General features: G+C 48.5%; 2 protein-coding genes across 4 annotated transcripts; both read left to right on the forward strand.

Moving 5' to 3' along the window:
* Positions 1-1296: 1296 nt before the first annotated feature.
* On the forward strand, positions 1297-5833 carry LOC102024960 (CD209 antigen-like protein 2). Of its 3 annotated transcripts, XM_013509183.1 has the most exons (8): positions 1297-1425; positions 1530-1607; positions 1829-1918; positions 2240-2332; positions 3142-3293; positions 3833-3942; positions 4782-4897; positions 5483-5833. In XM_013509183.1, coding segments are annotated over exons 1-8 (687 nt in total). In that variant the 5' UTR covers positions 1297-1379; the 3' UTR covers positions 5485-5833. The 3 variants fall into 3 exon arrangements, with proteins under 3 accessions (XP_013364637.1, XP_005413217.1, XP_013364638.1); XM_005413160.2 differs by having other exon boundaries at positions 4782-5833; XM_013509184.1 differs by lacking the exon at positions 1530-1607 and having other exon boundaries at positions 4782-5833.
* A 13987-nt stretch (positions 5834-19820) lies between these two features.
* Clec4g (C-type lectin domain family 4, member G) lies at positions 19821-23348 on the forward strand. Its single transcript, XM_005413161.1, has 9 exons — positions 19821-19930; positions 20185-20277; positions 20421-20474; positions 20623-20685; positions 21112-21216; positions 21440-21529; positions 21727-21875; positions 21989-22104; positions 22854-23348. Exons 1-9 carry the CDS (start codon positions 19876-19878, stop codon positions 22990-22992), a joined length of 864 nt encoding a protein of 287 aa, XP_005413218.1. The 5' UTR covers positions 19821-19875; the 3' UTR covers positions 22993-23348.
* The last annotated feature ends 820 nt before the right edge of the window (positions 23349-24168 follow it).

Consider the following 24168-nt stretch of genomic DNA (forward strand, 5'->3'; position numbering starts at 1 on the left):
GTCGCCAGCAAGGTTAAAGTTGTTGTCATGCATCAAAGTGCCCATGTGATATGAGAGCTGAAATTAAGACCCAATGTTGTCTCTGCCCTGACATCTGTGCAAACCAGAAAGCCCTGGAATGGCCTGACAAGTTCCCCTCGACACTTAACTCCTGCACACATGATCCCCTGGCCAAACAGCTCCTCTTATGAGGACACCACACTCAGTTTCTACTAATCTTACAGTAGTGGGCGTTTCTTCCCACTGTCGAGTCTCTATTCTGAATCCCAGTCAAGCTTAGTTCTCCCTTTTCTCAGAAAAAAATTCCTGGAGCAAATCTAGAGAATTATTCTATATGTCTTAATGCCTCCACTCTTCTAGAAGATTAACTAAGTTGTTCCCTTGCAGGTCTCCTTAGTTTGCTTTTTCATTGCTGTGTAGTCATCCACCTCCAAGTGCCGCCATTTTCTTCCTGTTCATGTTTTGGTGACCACTTGGATTTCTTTTTCAATTTGGGCAATTATGAATAAAGCTGCAATTACTTTTTTTGTTTTCTCTTTGATTTGGTTTTTTTTTGTTTTTTTTGGTTTTTTTCCAGTACCAGGAATCAAACTCATGACCTCGCGCTTGCCAGGCAGGAGCTGTGCCACTGAGCTAAGTCCCCAGCCCTTGTTTTCTCTTTGAGGCTATGCAGTTCTCCCGGGTTCACAGCATACACTGTGAAGGCAGGCTATCTAGGATCAATTTCCGGCTCTACTATTCACCAGATGTGTGACCTTGAGTCAGTCACCTGACTTCCCTGTGCTTTGAATTCACTCAGCTGTAAAACAGGTCAGATCACCCATCACAGGCTGGGAAGATGAAATGAATATAAACATAACAGAGTCAAAATGCATAACTACATCAGACATTAAATAAATATCAACAACCGTAATTCAGCCTTACTCCCGTAAGTCGGCGGAAGCACCAAGAATAAGGATATTGGCAAACCAAGGCGGAGAGCCTGGGGCTGGAGGAGACGGTGCTTCCAGGGAGACTGGGAGCATTTGCACGCCCTCCCTTGCCACAGGCGGAGAAGGAATGGAAAAGCAGTTTTCTCTTACACTTCGTTGCTTTCACTAGAGGCATCCCACAGCTTGGCCATACCACAAATGCAACGGTTCTTTCTGCTAGGGAGCCCAGGCCACCGCCGACCCCTCCTAGAGCCTGCTGGAACATCTGGCCACTGCGGCAGCATGTCCAAGGCTCATGGTTCCCTCCCTCTCACCTCTTCCGGGCCCAGTACCCAGTTCCCTGTTTCTCTTCCTGTGTGACAGTAGATTCAGGGAGTGAGGAACAGGGTGTGGGGCATAAAAGTTGTGATTCGCACCAGTCCTGAGCACTGAAGGACAGCGGTGAACATGACAGACGCCAAGGAAGCCAAGGGGCAGCGGCTGGGGCCCCCGGGTGAGGCTGGGCTGGGACTCTGGGAGCTCGGGGAAGGTCTGGAGGGGAAGATCTCAGGCTCCGCCTGCTCAGACCAGGCTCTAACTGATTTTCTACCCATTCAGATGAAGAAGAGCTGATAGCCGGTGGCCCCGGAAGTTTTATGAAAGGCTTTGGCCTTTCTGGATTCAAATTCTCTGCAGGTAGAGCAGGGCTGGGGACCGAGGAGGCGTGGACAGCTCCTCCCGGACACTCGGGTCCTGAGAAGGAACACGCTGGGATTCTGCTCTCCCGGGTCCCAGAGCGGGGCGGGGTGCGAACTGGATCCTCTATCCTGGGAAGGAAGAGTCTGCTGGCCAGACCACCCCTGGGCCAGACTGAGGCAGGGATGCCGGCATACTGGAACCCCTATTCTTCTCCACAGGGTGTCTGGGAGATTACTCCCTCCCCCTGGCCCTACAGCTGCTCGCCTTCACGTTATTTGCTGGACTCCTGGTGGCCATCCTTGTCCAAGGTCAGGGGAGGACTGAGGGTTGGGACAGAGGTAGGGCTGAAGCTGCCATGGGGTCCTTCAGAGGCCTCTATGGGCGTCTCAGGACCCCTCCCATAGCTGGCGCAGGGGAGGAGAGTGAGAAGAAGTGACTGGGCTCCTGGATCTACTCCCCCTTGCCTCTTGGCCGTCTCTGGTGGTCATTCTCTGAATGGGATTAACCCAGACATTAGCACTCAGATACAATGTCTCTGGAAGCCTACTGCCATGGCTCTTATGAAGGCCAATACGTGCTTAATAAAAACAGTAGGCCGTGCTGAGTGATTGCATGTTTTCATGGCACAGTCTCCAGAAGCCCTAGCTTCCAGGAACTGGAGCTGGAACAGTCAAAGCAGGAGAAGATCTACCAGGAACTCAGCCAGCTGAAGGCTGGAGTGGGTGAGTGACTAGAAACCAGGTCTCCAAAGGCCTGAGTCCACCTCAGTGTGGTGTCGCTTTGCATGATTCACTGGCTCTCTCTGCGCCTCGGTTTCTTCATCTGTAAGTTGGGAGCACAGGGAATCATCCAAGGTCTTCACAGGGTGCCAGGCACGCAGTAGACAGCGATTAAGCTCCTCAGTCCCCTGGACTCTGGTCTCATTTCCAGATCCTGTTCTCTTTGTCTAGAGGAAAAGGGCTGGGGCTCCTGGGTTCTCCTGGGACAGGAAAGGGGCTCAGGAAGTGGGGAGGGAAGCGCTCCCCCGTGGTGCCGCATCAAGGGAGGGCCTGACTCTCTGGGAATCAAAGGCTTGATAATCACAGGAACATGAGCATGTAAACATGGGTCCAACATGACCGCCTCTCCCAGGAGACCATCTGTGCCGGCCCTGCCCCTGGGACTGAATGAATGAGTGACAGGAAACTGAGAGGGTCTGGGTGTCATGTCACTTTGCTAGCATCCCCTGTCCTCTCTGAGCCTCAGTTTGCTCATCTGTGAATTGGGGACACAAGACAACAGACAGGATGGTGCTAGCTTTTCACAGAGATAATGCAGCTAAGCCAGTTTTCCAGCCTTTCTCCTGAGATCCAAAATCACTACTTCCCCCAGCCTGGAGGAGGTGGGGCCAGGATTCCTGGGGTTTCCTAGGGTAGGGAAGGGGCTCAGGAAGTGGTCAGAGAAGTGGCTGGCCTGGAGTGCTGAGTCAGGGAGGGCCCCAGGACATGAAGACATCCAAACGTGAGTCCATCCTGACCGCGTCTTCCAACAGACAACCTGTGCCGCCCCTGCTCCTGGGACTGGACGTTCTTCCAAGAGAAGTGCTACTTCTTCTCCAAATCCCAGCGGAACTGGAGTGACTCAGTGACCGCCTGCAAGGAGGCAGGGGCCCAACTGGTCATCGTGGAGAGCGCCGAGGAGCAGGTGCTCGTGGGTGGCCCTCCCTTTTTCTGCAGCTTGTATCTGTTCTGAGCCCTGGCCAGGCTGGGGGGGGATGGTTGGTCAGATCAGGGTTTTCTGGAGGAGGGGCCGCTTACTGTGGCTGATTTCAAGGTACGAGCGGATGTCACTGAGTGGAAAGCTGAAAAGAGGCGATGTACACGATCAGCAGTCGTGAGCTGGTACGCTGCGCCTCCAGCACGTTAAGCCCAGTCAGGGGTATGTTCGTGTGGGCCTGCTCAGAACTCGTCAGACAGACAAACATGCAGTGTTAACAGATGCATGTAGGGAGAAGCCAAACACACACCTTCTCTGTGTACAACTCAGAACACATCTGTCCAGAGCATACAGATGAGGGGGAGGCTCAGGCCTCTTGAGTTCACATGGGGGCCTTGGGCCTTGGTCCAGCAGGTGGTTGAAGGTCAAGCTGCAAGCAGGACTCCCTGCCAGGAGCTGGAGGAGACTCTAGCTGGAAAATGAGGGAGGGGAAACAGCTCCTCCTGACTCCTTCTTTCCACCTCCAGAGTTTCCTGCAGCTGGCTTCTAAGAGTAAAGGCCACACCTGGATGGGACTCTCAGACCTGAACAAGGAATCCACGTGGCACTGGGTGGATGGCTCACCTCTGTCTCTCAGGTAGATCCGAGGAGAAGGGAACACCCGACAGAGAGGGGTGGGGTTCTGAAACTCTGGCTTGAGCTATACTTGGCGTTCTTGCCCAGAAAATACACACTCCGTGGCCCCTCAGCATAAGGGCCTGTGATACCTACTGAGCTGGGGAAGGTGGTCTTCATACCCACATCCAGGCTGCGGCAGGTCTCAAAATTTCACCATCAGAGCTGCAGGAGAAACTCCCAGCCTGGGTGGGCAATTGAACTATAGCTCATTAACATAAAATCTGAGGTGTGGAAAGGCCAAAAGCTCAGGCGATCATTTCATTTTAAAAGGCAGCTCATTCTACTCACAGAGCTGAAGGGAGGGAGTATATATCACACCATGGTGGACCCCACGGGGAAGGACCAAGGGCAATCCAGAAGTTGAGGGAACAGGAGGTGGGGTAAGAAACTGTATTTCAGTGTCAAGGAGAGGGAGCAGCCTTAGGATTGGCTACGTTTTAATGTCAGAGGGTTCTGGGGTATAGGGGCGCCCCTAATTGTCTGGTTCTAAGGATGTGTATAGGGGCCCAGTGTACCAATGACCAGGAAGGGAGGCGCTTGGGAGTGTTGCATCTTCATTGTCATTTTGTATCTCAAAATCACACCTTCAGCTGAGTGGCTCTTCCTAACCATGGTGGACAAAAAGGATCAGAGTCCCAACAAGGCCAAGTGACCCAAGCGTGCCACTGGGTGTCCAGAATAAGATACTCGGCCACATGCATGCAGGGTAGATGTAAACACAAAGTGCCCTTGAGCTAGACATGCGGTTCACAGAGGAGAGGGTGGGACAGAGGCTCATGTGCCGGATGAACTTTTCAGCTTCATGAAATACTGGAACCCAAAGGAGCCCAATAACTTGGGGGAGGAAGACTGTGCAGAATTTGATGGTGATGGCTGGAATGACGCCAGATGCGATATCAACAAGTACTTCATCTGTAAGCAATCTGCAGCGTCCTGCTCTAACTGATGGCCAGTCCCCCTCACGGCGCCGGCGGCTCCAACTTCCCTACCACATCCAGAACATTACCCACATTTACGCCAGCTCCTTCTCTTAGTCTTTTGGCACTGAGTACTTACCGTAGAGCTGGGTCTCTTCTACACTTCTCACCATCTGGAGGGCTTGGCCCCTGCTGTCCTTCCACCTTCCTCCCAGATACGCCCTGACTGAGTGTCTGTCGTTCTGGCCCATCTTTGCAATCTAATATAGCTACAAGGTGTGGAATACACCCAGAGACAAGTGTGTGCCCTTAATGTGTTCCTCCCTCTTGCTGATACCAGAGGTTGTTTTCGCATTGCCGTGTGTAGCTCCTACCATGTCTCCTGCAGCTTCATCCCATCCTCGTGTATTTCCTTTCCATGTATTCAATGTCTATCCACTTGTCCTGCACCCCTACCTGGGGACTTTCTCTGGTTGCTGTAACTCTCCTATACACCAAGAACATGAGGGAATGAATCCCCTCAAATGGGTGACTGGCTAGAGTTGACATGTAAATACCTTCATTCCGAGCTTCCTTGGTTAGGACCCTGGTGAACCCTGAGATGGTTCTTCCGTGTCTCCCAGCAAGAAGGAACTGTTGGCCAGACCGGAAGCTCTTCCTGCTGGCAGTTGTCACGCCTCAGCCCCTGCCCCCTGACTGCAGCAGGGAGCGCTCCTCCGAGGCTGGGCTGTTTCCTGGCACAGCTCTGTTGTGTAAGGGACAACGAGGACCTGGTCCTACAGGGCCAACATGGGACAGCTCTGAAGGACCACTCGGGCTCCAGGGCTCCCCAGGCTGCCGTCGGACCTCCTCCTGGACCTATTCCTCTGCCTGTTCCAGCTCCCTCCCTTGGAAAAATAAAAGCACACATTTGGTCTTTGTCTGGATTCCTGAGATGATAGTATCTTTGTTATTCGTAGTGAGCTCCTGTGACCATACATGCACTTATGTTGATGAGGTGGCTTGGGATAGGGAGGAAGCCTCGACCTGGGGCTGGTCATCGAAAAGACCAAACAGGTGACCAGAGGGTTTGAACTTCAGCCCCACTAATCGATATCAGGAAGTGGTCACTGGGTTTTAAACTCTATAAAGTCGCTTGAACAATGAGAATGTCTTGCCATATTAAGGTCTGGGCAGCTTGTAACTACTTTGAAGATGACAACATGCAATATAATAACCATTGTTGGGGCTGGGGATTTAGCTCAGTGGCACAGCGCCTGCCTGGCAAGCGCAAGGTTGTCAGTTCGAATCCTGGTACTAGAAAAAAACCAAAGAAAAAGAAGAAAAAAAGTGACCCTTGTTAACTTCCTACCATCTTGTTTTGAAATTCTGTATCATTTTTATTGTTTTTCTCTTTAAAATAATAATAATAATAAATAATAATAATAATAGTTTCTCAGACCTCCCCACTTCCTCCGACTGTGACACCAAGAATGCTCCTCTCTAAGCAACTTTCACACTAAATTTCATCTCGTTTAAATCCACCTTTAACAGCCAAGATAACTCAGAGACACATTCCAGGCCTCCTGTCAAAGGCTCTCAATGGATCCAAATCTGAGTTCCCCTCATCAACCATAAGCTCATCAGTGCCTCCTGCACTGGCTCCCTTCCTTGCTTACCTGACCTGTCCTCTTCTCTTTCCCCCTCCTTTACTTGGGAATCTCCTCCCAGATAAACTAGCAGTATCCAAACACTCGCCTCAGGCTCTGCTTTGGAGGAAACCCTAAACAATTTACAGTATGTTTTGATATCTACTAGGCATGAGTCTTCTCTACCAAAATGTTCTCTATTTTTGTGAAATTTCTCTTTTAAATGATTTGTACATAACTATGGATTTTTTTTTTTTTGTTTTCTTGAGACAGGATCTCATTATGTAATACAAGCTGGCCCTGAACTGGCTACTGGATAGCCCAGACTGGCTTCCAATTTGTGGTTATCCTCCTGCCTCAGCCTCCTGAGTGCTAAGATTAAAGAGATTTGATTTCAGAACCAACTTGGCAAGAGGATTATTTGGGATATAGTAAAACCTAAGGAAAAGAACTTTTGAGATCAGAAAATGAGGAGTTTTAGTTTTCACTGGAGACGATGTAGTTTGGTTTAATGTACAGGTTGACTTAATCAAAAGTAAATTAAAAGTTAAAATCTGTAGTCATGGTTGGTATTTGTATAACCTCAGTGGATCTCCATTTCCCCCCAGTTTATTGGTTACCACGGTGGTTATAACTTACGTTCATACATTTTAAAAAATACTCCTTCTTTGAAGGAGAGCTTAATGCTCCTCCCCCTTGCGTGTGGTTAGACATAGTGATTCACTTCAAAATAATAGAGAAGTGCCCAGTAAACTTTAAATACATTTCCCTAGTTGTCACCCCCAAATAAAATATTAAGAAATAAGATTTTGTTAGGAATGGCTGAGCTTTGGAGGTGCTCAAGGCACTGGGATCTCTGAGACCTTTTTTTTTTTATCCTCCAAAAAGTCAGCCCTTTGGCAGCAATACAAACCCACTGAGAGTATATAGAAGAGATTATAGGAAGGGGGAAATTGTAGGAAACCTGACAGATAACACTTTTAAACAAGGTGCCAATAATAAGTCATGATCATATGGCTATCATGCATCTTCCTCACCTGCCCCACAAATATGATGTAAGTAAAAGGACGTATCACCTTTGGTGATACACTTCCTCCCTAACCCATAACTTTCATTAAATCCTGAGAAAACATGAATATCCAAGTCAAATTCCATCCAACACAATGCTTAATTGATATTCTTCAAAACTACTAATTCCATGGAAGACAGCTATAGTATTCTGTTCCCTGATGCTGTAACAAAATGCCTGAGGCTGGGTTCTTTATAAAGAGAAGAGATTTACTCAGCTCAGAGTTTTTAGAAGTCAAGCAGCCTGTGGTGAAGACATTCTTGGCCACATCCCAACATGGCGGACAGTGTCATGGCGGGAGCACTTGTGAAAGGGAAAGATAGGGAGCTGGAGAGCAGCGAGGGGCCAGACGTTCTGCTTTTATAACCCCCTCTGAGGAAACTCCTTCCAAGAACTGAGCATTAACCCCTTCCCAAAGATGATGCCCTCCGTGACCTAATTACCTTCCACAAAGACCCAGCCACTTAAAGCTTCCAGTAGTTCTCAACGTACCAAACTGGGGGTCAACCTCACGGCACGTGAACACACTCAAACACGTCTCAACCACAGAGGCAACGAACCTGCCAGAGTTTGGAGGAGACCAAGTGTCATGACGACCATTGTGGGGCTGAACTCTGCAGCTCTCCAAATTCATATATTGAAGTTCTAAGCCCTAGTACTTCCACATGGGACCATACTTGGAAATAAGGTCTTTGTAGTGATGACTAAGTTAAAATGAGGGTAATACAATAGGTCCTCATCCAATGACTGGCGTCCTTATAAAAAGGGGACGTACTACCCAGATACACACAGAAGGATGGCCATGTAAAGAGGCAGAGAGAAGACAGCCACTGGCAAGCGAAGGAGAGACACCCACGCGAGAACCCCTGCTGTCAGTAGTGGTCCGTCACTGGAACAGATATCTGAGATAAATCAGCTTACAAAGACAAAGGGATTGTTTTGGCTCATAGCTCATTGGCAAAGACAGCATGTCTTGGCAGCAGTGTACGGCAAAACTGCTCCCTTCATAGCTGGGATGTGGAAAAGGCAAAGAGGAAGGGGTGGCAGAACCCTCATTCCCTGCAGACCAGAATGACTGCTCACTAGTACTTCTTACAGTACTTCTTAAAGTCTCCACGACTTCCCAGAGGCACGGAGCTGGAGAACCAGCTTATACCACATAGGCCTTTGCGGGGTGTGTCAGATCCAGAGTATAGCACCTGCCAACACGACCTCGGGTTCTGGCCTCCAGAACCGTGAGAAGTTAAACTTCTGTGCCTCACACACTACGTGGTCAGCAGCACTTTGTTAGCGGCACCCCTAGCAAACTCATACTGACTGAAGGTACGGTGTGACACTGGATGAGATGTGTAACAGAGAAAGGACACCTGTGCGAAACCACTGAAATCCGACAAGCTCTTTAGCTGAGTCCAGAGTATGATCCTGCTGTTAAGTTCTTCATTTGGACGCAGGTATGATGGCCATGCACGATGTTCACTCGGATAAAGCACGCACGGAGTGGAGCGCTCTACTCTCTGTTGATGTTAAGATGCAAATGCTTAAATCACAGCTTAATTCTAATCATTAAGCTACTAGTATGGCTATTCATAAAAAGCTATTACATGTTCCGGATAGAAGACCTTTGTCCGAGGGACAGTCAGCTAAAATTTTTTCCCAATTTGTGGCTTTCCTTTTCACTCTCATGGTGATTTATGTAAGTATGTATATACAGGATAGCTAACAGTTGCGCTACTGTCTTCTATTGTTTTACTAAAAGGAACAGTTAATGATTACTTCTTGGATCAATTCTGCATGTCTCTATTCGTTTCCCTGAGAAACCACTTGGAAGATATCAATACGTAATACAACAACCATTGTTAATTTCCTACCACTTTGTCTGTAACTCTGTGTTGCCTTTATTGTTCTTATGCTATTTTGTAAATGGATGTCTGTTTGTTAATATGTTTTCCTTCTTTTATTTTTCAAAATAAATTTTTAAAAAAGCTATTACACAGCTCCTGTGTGACACATTGCATGTTTTTTTTTTTTTAAAAAAGTCATTCTGTTGTTTATTTGAATTAGGAACGTGATTTAATAGTTATCCCTCATATGGTTTGGTTAGAAATTCGTTATTGTCTTTTGGAAACAATTATACATTTTCCTCTATTAGAAAAACTTGAAAATAATTGAGAGATTGGACTAAGGTGAAAAGATAGTAGGCATCTCTTGCTCTTATACAGTAACTGTAAAAGTAAAAATAGTTTATTTACAGTATTTGTGTGTATGCTTTTTTTTATGCTCCTCTTTGTATATTTGTGTAAAAGACTCACTTTGTTGGACTTACAAACAAATCCAATTTAGGCACGTTCTCCCAGAACACAACTTGTTCATAAGTCAGGGACTTACTGTATCTCAAAAATCAAAAGTTTGTAATGGATTTAAAAACACTGTGAGGATTCCATTCATAGAGGCTACCTAGAGAGATCTATAGAGACAGGAAGTAGATGGCGGGTACCAGGGGCTGGGAGGAGGTAAGGAGTTAGTGTTTCACAGAATTTCGTTTGGAAAGGTCAGGAAGTTCTAGAGATGGATGGTTGGTGATAGTTTAATGACAATGAGAATTCTGTGTGTGTGTGTGTGTATACACGTGCGTGCTAGATGGGGCAGGAAAATAGATGGGAGACTATTAGATACGACTAGGGGGATCAGGGAAGAGGGAGGGGAAGAGAAAAGGGACAATTGGGGTGAATATAAGTGTCTTGGTTACTTTTTTCTCACTGCTGGGACAAAATATCTGACGACCAAAATTAAAAAAGGAAAGGTTTATTTCGCTTACAGTTTGTGGAGGTTTCAATCCGTACTAGGCATGATTATAAGACAGAGTGGCACGTGGCAGAGGGCTGCATCTCAGGGCGGCAGCCGCAAGCACCCACCAGGGCGGAATGGGGGAGGAATCTCCCCAAGCAGCTTCCTCCTCTCCTTACATATGCAAACTATCCACTCCAGGGCGGGTGCAGCTCTCACACCCATATTCAAACTCTAATAGCCTGCCCCAGGGCCGCAGGAGGCTTTGGGGGGGACACACAGACATAAACCATAACAATAATCAAGATATATTATACGCATGTAAAAATATCCCAAAACAAAACTCATGATTCTGTACACCTAAAATGCATCAATGAAATAAAGAAAAAATTTTAATTTAAGGGTCTTATGTAGGTCCGTGGAAATCACCCTAATCAAATCTATGTCAGTTGGATAAGGCCACAAATTGGGGACCTTAGAAAAAGCAGAAACTTAGTTTCTCCTGGCCCTACAGCCCAGCAGTTTTAGATTGAGCCGGCAGCAGAACGATGTTGCCTCTGAAACAAGTCCGGGGCAATCCTTTCCTACCGCTCCCTAGCTGCTGCTGGTGGGCAACAGTCCTTGGACGTCCTTGGCTTATAGATGCATGACTCTGGTCTCCATCTGTGTTATCCCACAGCCTTTTTCCCCTATGCCCCACCTCCCCATCTTACCTCTGCGTCTTCCTCCTCTTCTCATCAGACCATAGACATACTGGATTAGAGCCAATCCTAAGGACTGCACCATAGCTCCATTACATCTTCACAGACCCTATTTCCAGAGAAGGCCCCGTTCACATGCACCTTTGGTCACGGTCAGAACTTCAGGATATCTTTTGGGGGACATACAAACCAACCCCCTACGTAGTGGACATCTTTATTTTGCTTGTAATTTTACCAAAAAAAAAGAAAAACAGTGCTCATATTTCACCATTAAGTAAAACATTTTTGTAGATGCCTGTAACTTGACCCCTTATCAAACTAAGGAAGCTTTCTCCTGTTGTTTGTTTGCTAAGCACTTATTTTCTTGTGTTTATCTTTTTGTAGTGAAAATGAGCACTGAACACATATCTCTTATCATTGCAATGTGGAGGAGACAAAAACAAGACCCGGAAGGATGTAGACCATGTGCTAACGTGTTTACAAGGTCCGCATGTGTACAAAACAGCTCAATATATTGTCTACTGGGATACACAGAATTAAAGTATTTTAATAGGATAATCACCACATTTGGAGTGGAAGAAGACAGAAGAGGTCGGGATTATTATAAGACTTCCACTCTATTTGTTATGATTTACTTACTTTTAGATGATCTGAAATATGTGATATCAAAACTTAATAAAGCTGAGTAAAAGTCAGGCAGGCTTGTTTCCTACATATCTCCTTGCATGCTTTTTATTTAAAAAGCTAAGCCAAAATTAACTGCAACCAAACTATAATGGACCCTCTGTGCTGGGCAGAATTTCCTGATCACCGTGAGCCTCCCATCTCTAGAAACAGTGGAAACTATAGTGTGGTCCTGGCCTTGAGCCTGAGTCCTGTGACTTTTACCTGCTTCTCACCTTAATCCCAACCCTTTCTCCTCGCTCCTCAGGTCTTTGCGTGTCCAGCGCTAGCTCGCCTCCAACCTCAGACTACTGTTACAGCCAACTTAGCCTTGTCCTTTCACCCTCCCCATCCGTATGTGCTAATACCATGCTGGGAATACTCATTCACCCACACATCTTCTCCAGAGCAGCTCTCACTGCTGGTCCAGGCATCCTTCCGGAGGCCCTCCCTGATCCAGCAGGTGCCTCCAATGGGCCTTATAGTCCCCTAAGCTTTCTAGATTCATCACGTTGCCTTAAAATTCCCTGTTTACATGTTTCCCTCTTCGTGACCACCAGAAATAAGTTTCCCGTCCCAGTTTGGGGCCAGGGCTCGAGGTTTGTGGTCTGTGGGCAGCTTCTTCATTGGGACCTCCCTTCCTCTTTCAATTCCCCTGCAGTAGGGCGCAGGAGGGGGCATGGGCAGCACTCTGGTTTTCTCGGTAAGATTAACAGCTCCACTCTGGCTCCTCGAGGCAGTTTCAGCTCCAGCTACAAACCAAACAGACCCGCTTTCCCGTGGCCTTGCCTCTGCCTGGCTGGTACCTGTTGTAGCTTTTCCTGTTCTGTCAGCGGTGTACACGCCAGTGAAGACAACGCTCCAGGGCTTCCCCTTCAGAAAACCTCTGCATTCCCCCCAGGAGGATTAATTTGTTCTCCACAATGGCAGATGAATCAATCCCTCCAGATCCTTTCCCAAGAATGTATTCAAATGGCTGCCTTGGACAGAAATTGTGCAATCTGTATTTTTTTTATTTCCACTTCCTAAGCACCATGTGGGGTGTGCCCTGCCAGAATGATCTTCCCCACAGTCATGTTCTGCTGATAAGTCAGCTGTCAGCACCTGTTGATCCGCGCTTCTTTTCTGATGAAAGCAAGAGGAGTCTGGCATCCTGCAACAAGAAAATTTCTAGGAAGAGAAGGCAGGGCCTCTCAGTTCCATAGAAAATGACTTTTCTCCATTCTTCATTATCCTCTATGCATTTCTGACCATTAATGTTTAAGTCTGTACCCAAGACATCCACTCTTATGTGTTTGAAATATGTGCTTTAGTCTGTACATAATTTTTGTGACTGTTTAATTGAAGCTAAAGCATTTCTCTTTCTTCCAACCCTAGCTTACTGGGATCTAGACATGTTGCTACTTGTATATTATTGCTTAGACCTAAAATGGCCCCAAAAGTGTGGACTGTAGTGGGATCACAGAGGCACTACACTCATCAGCAAATTCGTCTACTAATGAGTTCAGTAGATGGATGTAATGTTAGGAGGTTGGAGGCGGGTCACTGAGGACACGACCTGGAAGAGTATAATCTTGTCCTTTGTCCATCTCTTTCCTCTCTGCGTTCTGATCACCATAGGTTGAATATCTTTCCTCTGCCACCCTATTTCTTCCTTGAAGCCAGCCAATCATAGACTAAAATTACGACCCAAAGTAGACCTCTTCTCCTTTAAATTGCAGGTGTTGGGTATTGTGTTTCAGGACAAGAAAAAAAGAGTGAAGTAGATTTTGGTACCAGAAGTAGGGTTCATGCTCTGACTATAACTGGCCGTGTGGTTTAGAAGTACCTGGAACTTGTTGGCAGAAGGAACTTGGAAAGATTTGGAGGCACAGCCTAGAGAAGTTCTTGACTGCTATATTCAGATATTGATGAGAGATTCTGGTCGGGATCGGAAAGCCATAGTGCTGAGAGAAACATGTATGGCAAGGCCAGGCTCAGGAAGGACCTGGGAGCAAGGACTTCATTGGCAGTTGAACTCAGGGCCATGTGTGTTACTCTTTGGCAGAAAATTTGTATACATTTTGCCTGTGTCCTCAGACTTTGTGGGAGACTTAGATTAAGGCAGCAAACTAATTAATCTGGTGGAGGACATTTCAAAGCAGCCCTACACTCAGGTTAAGACATGAGTACTGCTAGCTGCTTCTAGCCAGAGCTACCGTGAAAATCAGAAACAAAATTCCCACGTGAGAAGTTCAAAGTTTCACTAGAAAGGAAGTGCCTGCAAACTTGGGGCAAAGGATAGCATCGTTGCTAAAATGATTAGCACTCAAAAAGAAGACAAGTGCTTTGGACCAGGACAGAAAAAAAGATGGCTCACGTGAAGGCACAGGAATTAGTAAGACGCCAGCTTCATAGACTCAGTGGTACAAAACTGTAAAACTTTCCTTGGAGAAAGAGCCCCTAGGTTTCCTGCTCCAGAGGTCCTGCCTAAGGAATTGGTTCCCTGAAATTCTTTTCACGGTTCTCAGCCATCCAGGTGCTCATCAATCTCTGCAGATATGATCCGAGGCTATTGCTCAAACTGGCAGCAGACCGTGGCACCATCAGTGCTGGTTTTACAGGCTGCAGAATGCAAGTTATGGGGTCATGGAGTCTTCCACCCAGACTTCACAGAAAGGCCTGAGAAGGTAGGCAGTGTGCCCCTGAGAATGCAGTGTGTGAGGCTGTGAGGGTAATGCCGAAAGTTCAGTGGGAACCCCAGGAAATTGAACATGCCAAAATATGGAATGTCTGCTGAGGAAAATTACCAGCAGTGAGCAGAGCCACCCCAAGAGGAAGGTCATGTAGGCTGCACCTGCCAATGCTGCAGTCCTTTGAGGGCAGTCCTTTGGAGTTCTCTTCTCACCACATGTCCCAAGTACTGGACACAGAGCTATAACACTTAATGTTCGACCTGCTGGGTTTTGGTCTTGCTTTGGTCTGGTTCCTTTTTATCCCTCTAGTTCTTCCTTTTCGAATGGTAATGTTTACCCTGTGCCATTATATGTTTGGAGTGCTTAGCTCTGCTCGGAGTGTTTAACTTCCTTTTTTATTTTTACAGTGTCTTGCAGATAAGAGTTTACCTTGAGTCTCAGAGGAGACTTTGGACTTGGACTTTTCAGCAATACCAGATCTGTTAAGACTTTGGTGACTCTTAAAGATGAACTAAATGCATTTTGCATAATGACATGGACATGAGTCTTTGGGGGAGCAGGGACAGAATGTTATGGTTTATATTTAAAATGGTTCCAAAAGTATCATCTTTTTACAAGGTAACTGGATCATGGAGGTGCTATTCTCGTCAGTAGATTCATCCACTAATGAGTTCAGTAGCCTAACATGCTGTTAGGTGCTGGGTCACTGAGGAAGTGATCATTCATTGCAATACATTAACTTGACTTGAATAAGAACCACCTAGCAAATTAGTAAACTTCTGAGTGTGTTTGTGGATGACTGATGTGTAGGAGGGGCAAACAACCAAAATATGGATGGCACCAACAATTAGGCTTGTACCTTGAATGAAATATAAAGGGAAAGAAGAAAGTCTCACTTATTTGTTGCCTGTTTTGAGGTGTGTGGATGACCCTCAACTCTGCCCCCATAAACAACACTGAAAAGAACATCCTTTTAAATAAATGTACCTCTGGAGCAACTCATCTTGAAAATGTATCTGTTTTCACAATAACAGAGACCATATGTATGGTCTTTCACTATGTATTTACAGATTGCTTTCCAAAGCTACCAATTTTATGCTTCCATGGGCAGCCGATAAGCATTCCCATCTCCCCACATCCTCACCAGTCCTTAAACCTACCCACCTTTTAAATGTTTGCCATTTTCACTGGTATAAGGTGATGTCATGCTATTTTTTCTACAATTATTAATGAGTTTAAACCTCCTCAAACACATGTTACTCATGCTTCTTCTTTAATAGATTGTATCTTCATACTCTTGGCCCATTTTTCTGCTGATCTTTATGTATTTTTTTTAATTTGCAGAAGTAATTTCTGCATGTGCCGGAATTGATTTTGTTTTAGATATAATTAACTCTCTGCATCCTGTTAGCTGTCTGGTCATTCTATCTATGATATCTTTGTTTAACAGAAATGTGTATGTGTGCACACATGCATGTGCGTGTGTGTGTGTGTGTGTGTGTTACTGGGGATTGAACCCAAGGTTTCACACTGAGCTACATTCCCAGAATTTTTGATCTTTTGAGACAGGGTCTTGTTAAGTCTCTCAGGCTCCCATCTTAACACAGACGCACCACTTCTGGACTCCGTCAGCAGGAAGACCACTGCCAGATGTAACTCCTTGGCCTTGCACCAGAACCATGAACCAGAATAAACGTCTGTCCTTTATAACTTACCAAGTCTGTGATATTTTGCTGCTAGAAATAGAAAATGAACTAATTCCACCACTCAGGGGGCCTGAGGCAGGAATTCAGACTCAGCCTGGGCAACTTAGATACTTGGTGAAACTCTATGTCAAAATAAAAAGTAAAAAATGGCTAGGGATGTAGCTTGGTGTGAAGGCCTTGGGTTCAATTCCCATTACCATAAAGGCAGGGGGATAAACTAAGACTTTATGCCTTTTATACCTTTTTCATGTCTTACACTTTTTGACAGCATCCTAAATATGATACTAAAAGTGGTGTCTTAATCACTTTCCTCATCACTGGGACACAAGACCCAACACCTTCAATTTGAAGAAGGAGAGGTTCATTTTGACTCACATTTTTAGCCCATGGTCAGCCAGCGCTAAGGCAGGGAGGCAGGCAGGAAAGGTCTGGCGGAGGGAAGCTGCTCACCTCATGGCAGCCAGGAAGCAAAGGGTGAAGGTAGGAGCCAAGGAGGGAGACGGACCCTTCCAGATCATTCCAGATCACTCCCACACACCCCCTCTTCCTAAGACCCCACCTCCTAAGAGCAGGTCATCTATTCCACCTCTGTGATCCGATAACCTTTCAAAAGCCCTGTCTATGAGGGCAAGAGGCTTTAGGGGGCCATCTAGACATAAACCACCACAAGAAGTAGTGACAATAATAGAATTCTTATGTTGATTCCGATCCCCTGAAAAGGTAGTTCTCTCAACTTCTTTGTCTTTACTTCCTTAGAATTACACCAACCTCTGAGTAGGGGTACAGTGGGGTCACCACTAACTTCTTGATATGAAAAACAGTGACCCTTTTCTGACTTGCACCTTCACTCAAATGAGAGTCTTTTCTTTTTTCTTAAATCTTTTTTCCTCAGGGCATCAGTGTCTCTGTGGACCTCATAGATCCTTCTTACCTTTCTGGTACTTTTTCACATCTCCTTCTTATATCTCTCTACCTCTTAATGCATTTTCTCCCCAGGGTTCAGATTCTGACTCAAACCACTTTTCATTATCCAGGTTGGAGGTGGAGAGGGACAAGATCTAGCCTGCCTCTCAAAGGGCAAGTTTCCTTATAATTAGCTTGCCTACAGAGCATCACATGAAGTGGAGACTTGTGGGGTCCAGGGAAATCAGAGCAATAAACAAAGACAAGAAAAGGATGAGAAATAAACTAAGATCTACCCAACCAACAAGAAAGTGCAAATGTTAACTCAAACTCAACAGCTATATATGAGTCACCTTTCTTGATACTGGAACCAAATACCTGACACCAAAAACGTACAGAAGGAAATGGTTTAATTTAGGTCATGGTTTCTGGGGATTCAGTACCTGGTAGATCCAAGGTGGAAACATCATGGCAGAAGGGCTTAAAGGGGCAAATTTGCTTAGTTCATGCCGGCCTGGAAGCAGAGCACCAGAGAAGAGGTAAGAGACCAGGCATAGACCCAGGCCTCACGGCCCACCCAGCCACACCCAGAAGTGTGTTCCTATCCTCTGGGGTAGATCCCAAAGCTAAAAGAGTTGATTTTCTACCCTAACCACCACAGGAAGCAGTATAAAACCAGGAATTGATGAATCCAGGAGGGACCGTACTGTCATCGGGGCCCAGTGCCTTTTTTAAAAGTTAATTTATCATCACCTTCCTAGTCTCTTCTTCATTGCTGTCTGTTTACTCCTTCTAGTTTTTGAACTTAGGTTATGTTTTGTTGAGAAACTCTCTATTTCATATACATACATATCACAATTATTCTCCAATTTTCTTACAATTATTCCAGTTGCTACACTAATTCGCTATATTTCCTCCAAACCAAGGTTTTTGTTTTTTTTTTTCCTTAGACAGGGTCTTTTATCTTGTCCAGGCTATCCTTGAACTCATTACATAGCCCAGGCTGGGCTCAAATGCACAGCAATCTTCCTATGTCAGCTGAGTGCTGGGATTGCAGGCATGTACGTGCTCAGCTTCCTCCCAGCCAAGTACTGGCAACGATGTTGAACAACTTAAACTCTCATACATTGTTTGGCAGAAAATAAAATGGTACAATTCCTTTGGGTTTTTTTGTTTTGGGGTTTTGTTGTGTTTTTTTTTTGTGCTAAAGATCAAACCCAGGGATTCCCACATGTTAGTGCTGGCAGTGCCTTAAACACTGAAACACTTATCTACTCAGAGGATCTAGCTATACACTTCTAGGCATTTACCTTAAAAATAAATACATTAATCCAAACAAAGACTTGTACATAAATGCTCATGATTGGTTTTTTAAGGCACTAGGGATCAAACCCAGAAGCACCTTATTACTGAGCTACATCTCCCACTCTTTTAATTTGGAGGCAGAGTCTCACTAAGTTGTTCAGGCTAGCCTGGAACTTGCAATCCTCCTGCATCAGCCTTCTGAGGAACTGGATGACAGGCTGGGATTGCACCACTGTGCCCAGTTTATCTATATTCTTAAGAGCCAAAACATGGAAACAACCCAAACATCTCTTAATAAGTGAATGATTAACTAAGGGTAAGTTTGTAACACCCAGCTGAACTGAATCAGCGTGGCTCTGGTTGTGGGAGCCCCACCTGAGAATTGTTGCTAACAGCACAAAAGGAGAAGTGGCCTGGAAACCAGGCCAGGGATACCAGAAACGCCCCACCTCCAGGCTCACCCAGCCCAGCGAGGGCCCAGCACTATGTATGGGTTCCTGCTGGGAGTGATGGGAGCCAAGGAAATGGGAAGAGGGTGGAGCCAGGGTGGAACAGGAAGCTAAAGGCATATCTCTGCCCAGGCTGGATGCCTGCAAGCGCCGTGGACATGGTCAGAGCGGGAGGGGAAGATGGTGTGCTGTTGATTCTCCTGGAGAAGCCTGAAATGCTAATATGAACTCAACGGTTCTCATCATCAGAAGAGCTCGGGTCTTCGCTGTCACTGAGGATGGCTGCGGTTCTCTTTGGGGGTGCTCCGGTCCTTACTTTGAGCATCGATTCCTGGCTCCCTCAGCCTGCTGGCACGGATCCTTCATCCCAACGGTGCAGAATTTCTGGCTTCCACCACTGGCCTTTGGGCCTTTCCAGTGCAGATCCTTGATACAGACTTGCATGAGACGTGGTCGTGGGCTCTAGGCCTCCAGCTGGACTCATGGGGGACATTGCCGTGGGCTCTAGGTCTTCAGCTGGACTCGTGCAGGCCATTTCCATTGAAATCCAGGCCCTCAGCTGGATTCTTTGGGTTTCTAGTGTGTGGACAGATCTCCTGCACTCTTCTGCATTTGACTCTTTGGGTGAATATTATATGATAATCCTGTAAATTATGTGCCCTGTATTAAATCTGTTCCCTTGTATACCCGGACCACACCAGCTGGATTCATTGCATCCTTCTCAGGATGCACAGCTCCAAGCCATAGGATATACGAATGGAGCTCCACAGGCCAGGGATCTAGCTCCGCAGCACAGCGCCTGCCTGGCAAGCGCAAGGTCATGAGTTGAAATCCCAATACAAAAAAAAAAAAAAGGATGGAGCCTTAAGGAGAAGATTCCAGCAATTCAGTCAGAGCGGAAACCAGAGGAGGGATACTAGACACGCCCCACCTCCAGCTGCACCAGCCCAGCAAGGGCCCAGCACTGCGACTGGTCAAGGCATGGGTTCCTGTTGGGAGTGAGGGAGGCCAAAGAAATAGGAAGAGGGTGGAGCCAGGCTGGGACAGGGAGCTAAAGGCAGATCTCCGCCCAGGCTGGATGCCTGCAGCACCATGGACACGATCAGATACAGCCAGTGGGGCGGCAGCTCCAAGGGAGTCCCCACAGGTATGAGCAATGGGACTGCCTCCTGGAGCCCTTGGGTCCCTCTGTCCAAGTGTCTGGGGTCTGAAACAGAAGGGGAGAGGAAGAGACAGGGCACCCAAGAAATGGGTGCAGGGGAAACATGGTGGCAATGGACCCCGTTAGCCTAGGGGGCACAGCTTACCCGCCACTTGAAGGCTGTGTGGCGGTGGGCTAGTTACTGAAGCTCGCTAGACCTCAGCCCTTGACTCAGGCCGTGGCCCTCTGCGTTCTCCTAGGGCCCTGGGGGAGCAGGGTTTTCTTCCTGGCCCTGGCCGTGCTGCTGGTCACTGTGCTGTGGGCTCTCATTCTGAGCGTCCTCTTGTCCAAGGGTGAGTGACCCCTTCGTGGGCAGAGGTGCGAACGTGTCCCGTGGGCTTGCGAGCGCAGCCCGTGTGAACCGGCTCCTGGGCGAGGGGAGGGTTCCCGAGTCGCCTCCCTCCCCTGGCCGGCCTGTATGACCTTCTCTCTGCAGCCTCCACAGAGCGCGGGGTGCTGTTTGGTCACCAGGACCTGCTGAGGGAAAACGGTGCGTGCAGAAGGGAGCGGGGCGCGGGGGTGTGAGGGGCGAGAGTGCCCGAGACTCAGAGTCCCTGGCCGGTCCCGGACCGGGGGAGGTGTCTCCTGAGCCCCTGGCTGACCAGCGTGTGCGCTCCGCGCGGGCACTGTCTTTGCAGCTTCCAGGCAGACGGCGGCGCTGGGTGCCTTGAAGGGAGAGGTCGGAGCCTGCCAGAGCTGCTGTGAGACCCCGGCCGGGCGAGGCCTGTGGGCAGCGGGGTGGGGCTCGCGGCCAGAGAGAGGACTGGGAGAGGTCCGCGGCGCACGGAGCCCCCATCTCCCCGACCCCTTCCTTTCCTTTTATTTTGTTAGTCCATGTCCGCAGTACATAATGACCGCACGCCTCGTGGGGAGCTGGTGCCTGGACACCACACATCTTAATGCTTTTCTCATCTCCTTCCCTCCTTCCCCGTCCCCATCCCCGGGTCCCCTTCCCAGTGTACGAAAGATCTGTCTCCCTGCTTCCCATCCTCCAACCTTGATTTTGCTGTTTAAATTATCCTTTGGGTTGCTGCCGTAAGACAGGATAAATCTGAGTCATGTGTAGGGAAACGGATGCACCCCGGGACCGCGATGGTAAGCGGCGTAAATCACCCACCCTTTCTCAGGCAACGCGACGCAGGCGGAGCTGCGGGCGGCTGTGGCGGAGCTGAGCGAGGCGCGGGTGAAACTGATGCAGCAGAAAAGTGCCCTGGAAGAGCTGAGCCAGCGCGGTGAGCCCCGACGTGGCCCGGCTGCACCCCGCGAGCGCTTCCCGGTCCTGATCGCTGGGCTCTGACCTCGCCCTACCTGTTATAACTGTCCTGACCTTGATGTCCTGCTTGACCCCCGACGTCAAAGGAGAGCTAACCAAGGGCTTAGATTTTTACCCCTACAGAGTTGCGACTCGGCCTCTGACCCTAATTCTAACTAAAGTGTCCACTGCCCTGACCGCAGTGACCCAGGACTTGGCTACAGCGGGCAGGGACCGCGAGAACATCCGCAACGAGCTGTTCCGAGCGCTGGAGGACGTCAAGCTCAAGAACAGTGAGCGAGACGGGGAGGAGAGTGACACACGGCCCGGCCTGGGGGTGGCCTCCGGGGTCCCCCACCCCTCAGGCCCCGCCCTTAGACCTTGGCCTGTTTCCGCCGCCACCGCCGGCCCGGGGGTCCAACCCTCCCCTTCTCCGCTCTCCCTGCGCTCCCCCTGGGAAAGTTCACCTCTCCGATCCTCGCCTCCGCAGGATCCTGCGAGCAGTGTCCCACATCGTGGCTGCCCTTCCGGGGCTCCTGCTACTATTTCTCGGAGCCCCGAGCCACCTGGGAAGAGGCGCAGCGCAACTGCGCGGGCAACGCTGCGCACCTGGTGATCATCGGTGACCTGGACGAGCAGGTGAGCACCGCTGGGGCAAAGTAGAGGGCGGCGGGGCTCACCCGCGCAGGCGCGGCCCGGGCCGTGCGGCGGTCCCGACTCTGCTCGCGCGCTCAGCTCTCTGCCCGGTCCAGGGTTTCCTGACTCGCCACACACGCGGCCGCGGCTACTGGTTGGGCCTGAGAACTGTGCGCAGTAACGGCCAGGTCCACGGCTACAAGTGGGTGGACGGAGTCCGGATGGGCTTCAGGTGAGGAAAGGGCTCCTGGTGAGATCCGGGGAGCGGGAATAAGTTAAACCCCAGAGGGAGCACTTTGGGCCACATTTCAGGCAAGTCCTGGGCTCCGGCTAGATTCTTAGGAATGGGAAAGCTAAACTTCAGGGCAACCTTAGACAGGTGCAGAGTGACCCATGCACACCCAGGTTATAGCAGCACGATTCACAGTGGCTCACTCTTGGAAGCAGCCTGTTCGACCCTCAACATTGAATGGATAAAGAAAATTTGGCGTTCTCTGTCGTAAAGGATAAGCTAGGAGCATTTGCAGGAAAATGAATGCACCTCGAGACCATCATGTTAAATGCAATAAATCAGACGAATACACTTAAATACCATACGGTTTCTTTTGTATGAGAAACCCAAAATATAAATAAAGAACAAAATAAAAGATAGATAATTGGATGTAGGGAGATCAGTCTCAAAGGGGAAGAAGATTGAGAGATACAGGGAAAAGGAGGGAGGGAGAGAAAGCGGATGGAAAAATGGAATTCAGGTGTGTCATGTACGGGCACCAACTCCTCCCAAGGAATGTAGACATGATGTACTGCACACGTGGACTGACAGGAAGGAAGTTAGACATTCCCCAGGTGCATGCACACTTTAGACAGCAGGGTATCTAGGGCAGATCCAAACAATCAACAGGCTAGGTCCTGGGGAGCAAGGCTGGACCCCAGGTCCACCTCAGCCAGGACGCCCAGCAACACCTCATTCCACCGTCACAGCCACTGGAACACGGGGGAGCCCAATGACGCTCAGGGACAAGAGGACTGCGTCATGATGCTTCACTCCGGGCTGTGGAACGATGCGCCGTGTAGCAGCGAGCGAGACGGTTGGATCTGCGAGAAGCGGCGCAGCTGCTGAGCTGACCCCACCCACCGTCGTCCTGCCACGCCCACCGCCACGCCACGCCCAGCACAAGCGCGGCCAGGAAGCTGCGCATGCTCCGAGAGTGCACGCCAAGACTTCTCCATCCACCACTGCTGGGAACCCCTCCGCGCAACCCAGCCTTGTCTAGTGCCTGTGCCCAGAGACCTCTGCTCCGACCTTACTGATAGCCCCTACATAAACTAACATCCACCAGCTCCAAAACCCCTGCTCCTACATCTGAGTCATCCCACCCCACCTCTCTTCCTAGACACATTCAGGAAACTGAGGAATGGGGCTGTTTGATTCCTGAATTTCTGAAGCATTAATAAACGTTTGGGAAATTAATCTAAGCTTCTGGCTTTGAAAAGATGTTCTAGCTTTACACTAGAGGCTCTGCTCTACTACCTGGAAGTGATTCCTGACCTCTGTAAATAACCACGTGCCTTGAGACACCTGTCACCCTATACAGAAAGGACAGGCCACCCAGACAAGGCCCTGGGGCTTCCCCGACTGGGTGAGGAGTTCCCTTCAGCCCACTGCACCTACTTCCTCTGACCGCTAGGTGGGACGATCAGGAATACATCTCAGAGGATGGATGTGGCTGAGCTCCACAGGGGTTCACGACGCACAGAGCCTGGCTCTCACGACTGGGGACTTTTGATCTGAATTCACCCCGCACTCCCAAGATTCCTGCTTGCATCCTGGGGACCTGGGGGATCTCTGAGAATTTCCAGTGGAGACAGGTCCAAGTGAGGAGAGTGACGGGCCAGCAGATTTTAGTTCCAGAATGAAAGGCTGCACAGAGCCCCCAGGCTACCTGGCTAGGACAGCACAAAACAGGAAGACGCGAGACCACCATGTGAGACATAAAATATGTCCATCGTCCCTTAAAACCACACACCTGGGCCCCCTCCAGTCAATCCCAACCCCTTCCCTGCCTCGGACCACCGCTAGGATGGCATCTAATCACTTTCTATTGGACTTGCCTTTTGCAAAGTTCCGTGTACATGGAATTATACAGGATGTAGAGCTTTGTCTCTGGGTACTTTCAGCATTCACCTATGTGATGTGAATCAGTAATCTACTCCTTTTTATTACTAAGTCATGTTCCCTTGTGTGGCTATACCACAATTCACTTATCCATTGACCTGTTCTCCGAGTCACTTTCCT

Source organism: Chinchilla lanigera, unplaced genomic scaffold, assembly GCF_000276665.1.
Source record: "Chinchilla lanigera isolate Chin_1 unplaced genomic scaffold, ChiLan1.0 scaffold00162, whole genome shotgun sequence".
Lineage (NCBI taxonomy): Eukaryota > Metazoa > Chordata > Mammalia > Rodentia > Chinchillidae > Chinchilla > Chinchilla lanigera.

Coding starts and splice junctions, on each gene's coding strand:
- Clec4g (XM_005413161.1), top strand. CDS start 19,876: ATGGACACGATCAGATACAGCCAGTGGGGCGGCAGCTCCAAGGGAGTC. Junction 20,686..21,111: donor CGGAGCCTGCCAGAGCTGCT/GTGAGACCCCGG, acceptor ACCCTTTCTCAG/GCAACGCGACGCAGGCGGAG. Junction 21,530..21,726: donor GGACGTCAAGCTCAAGAACA/GTGAGCGAGACG, acceptor TCGCCTCCGCAG/GATCCTGCGAGCAGTGTCCC.
- LOC102024960 (XM_005413160.2), top strand. CDS start 1,380: ATGACAGACGCCAAGGAAGCCAAGGGGCAGCGGCTGGGGCCCCCGG. Junction 2,333..3,141: donor CCAGCTGAAGGCTGGAGTGG/GTGAGTGACTAG, acceptor GTCTTCCAACAG/ACAACCTGTGCCGCCCCTGC. Junction 3,294..3,832: donor TGGAGAGCGCCGAGGAGCAG/GTGCTCGTGGGT, acceptor TTCCACCTCCAG/AGTTTCCTGCAGCTGGCTTC.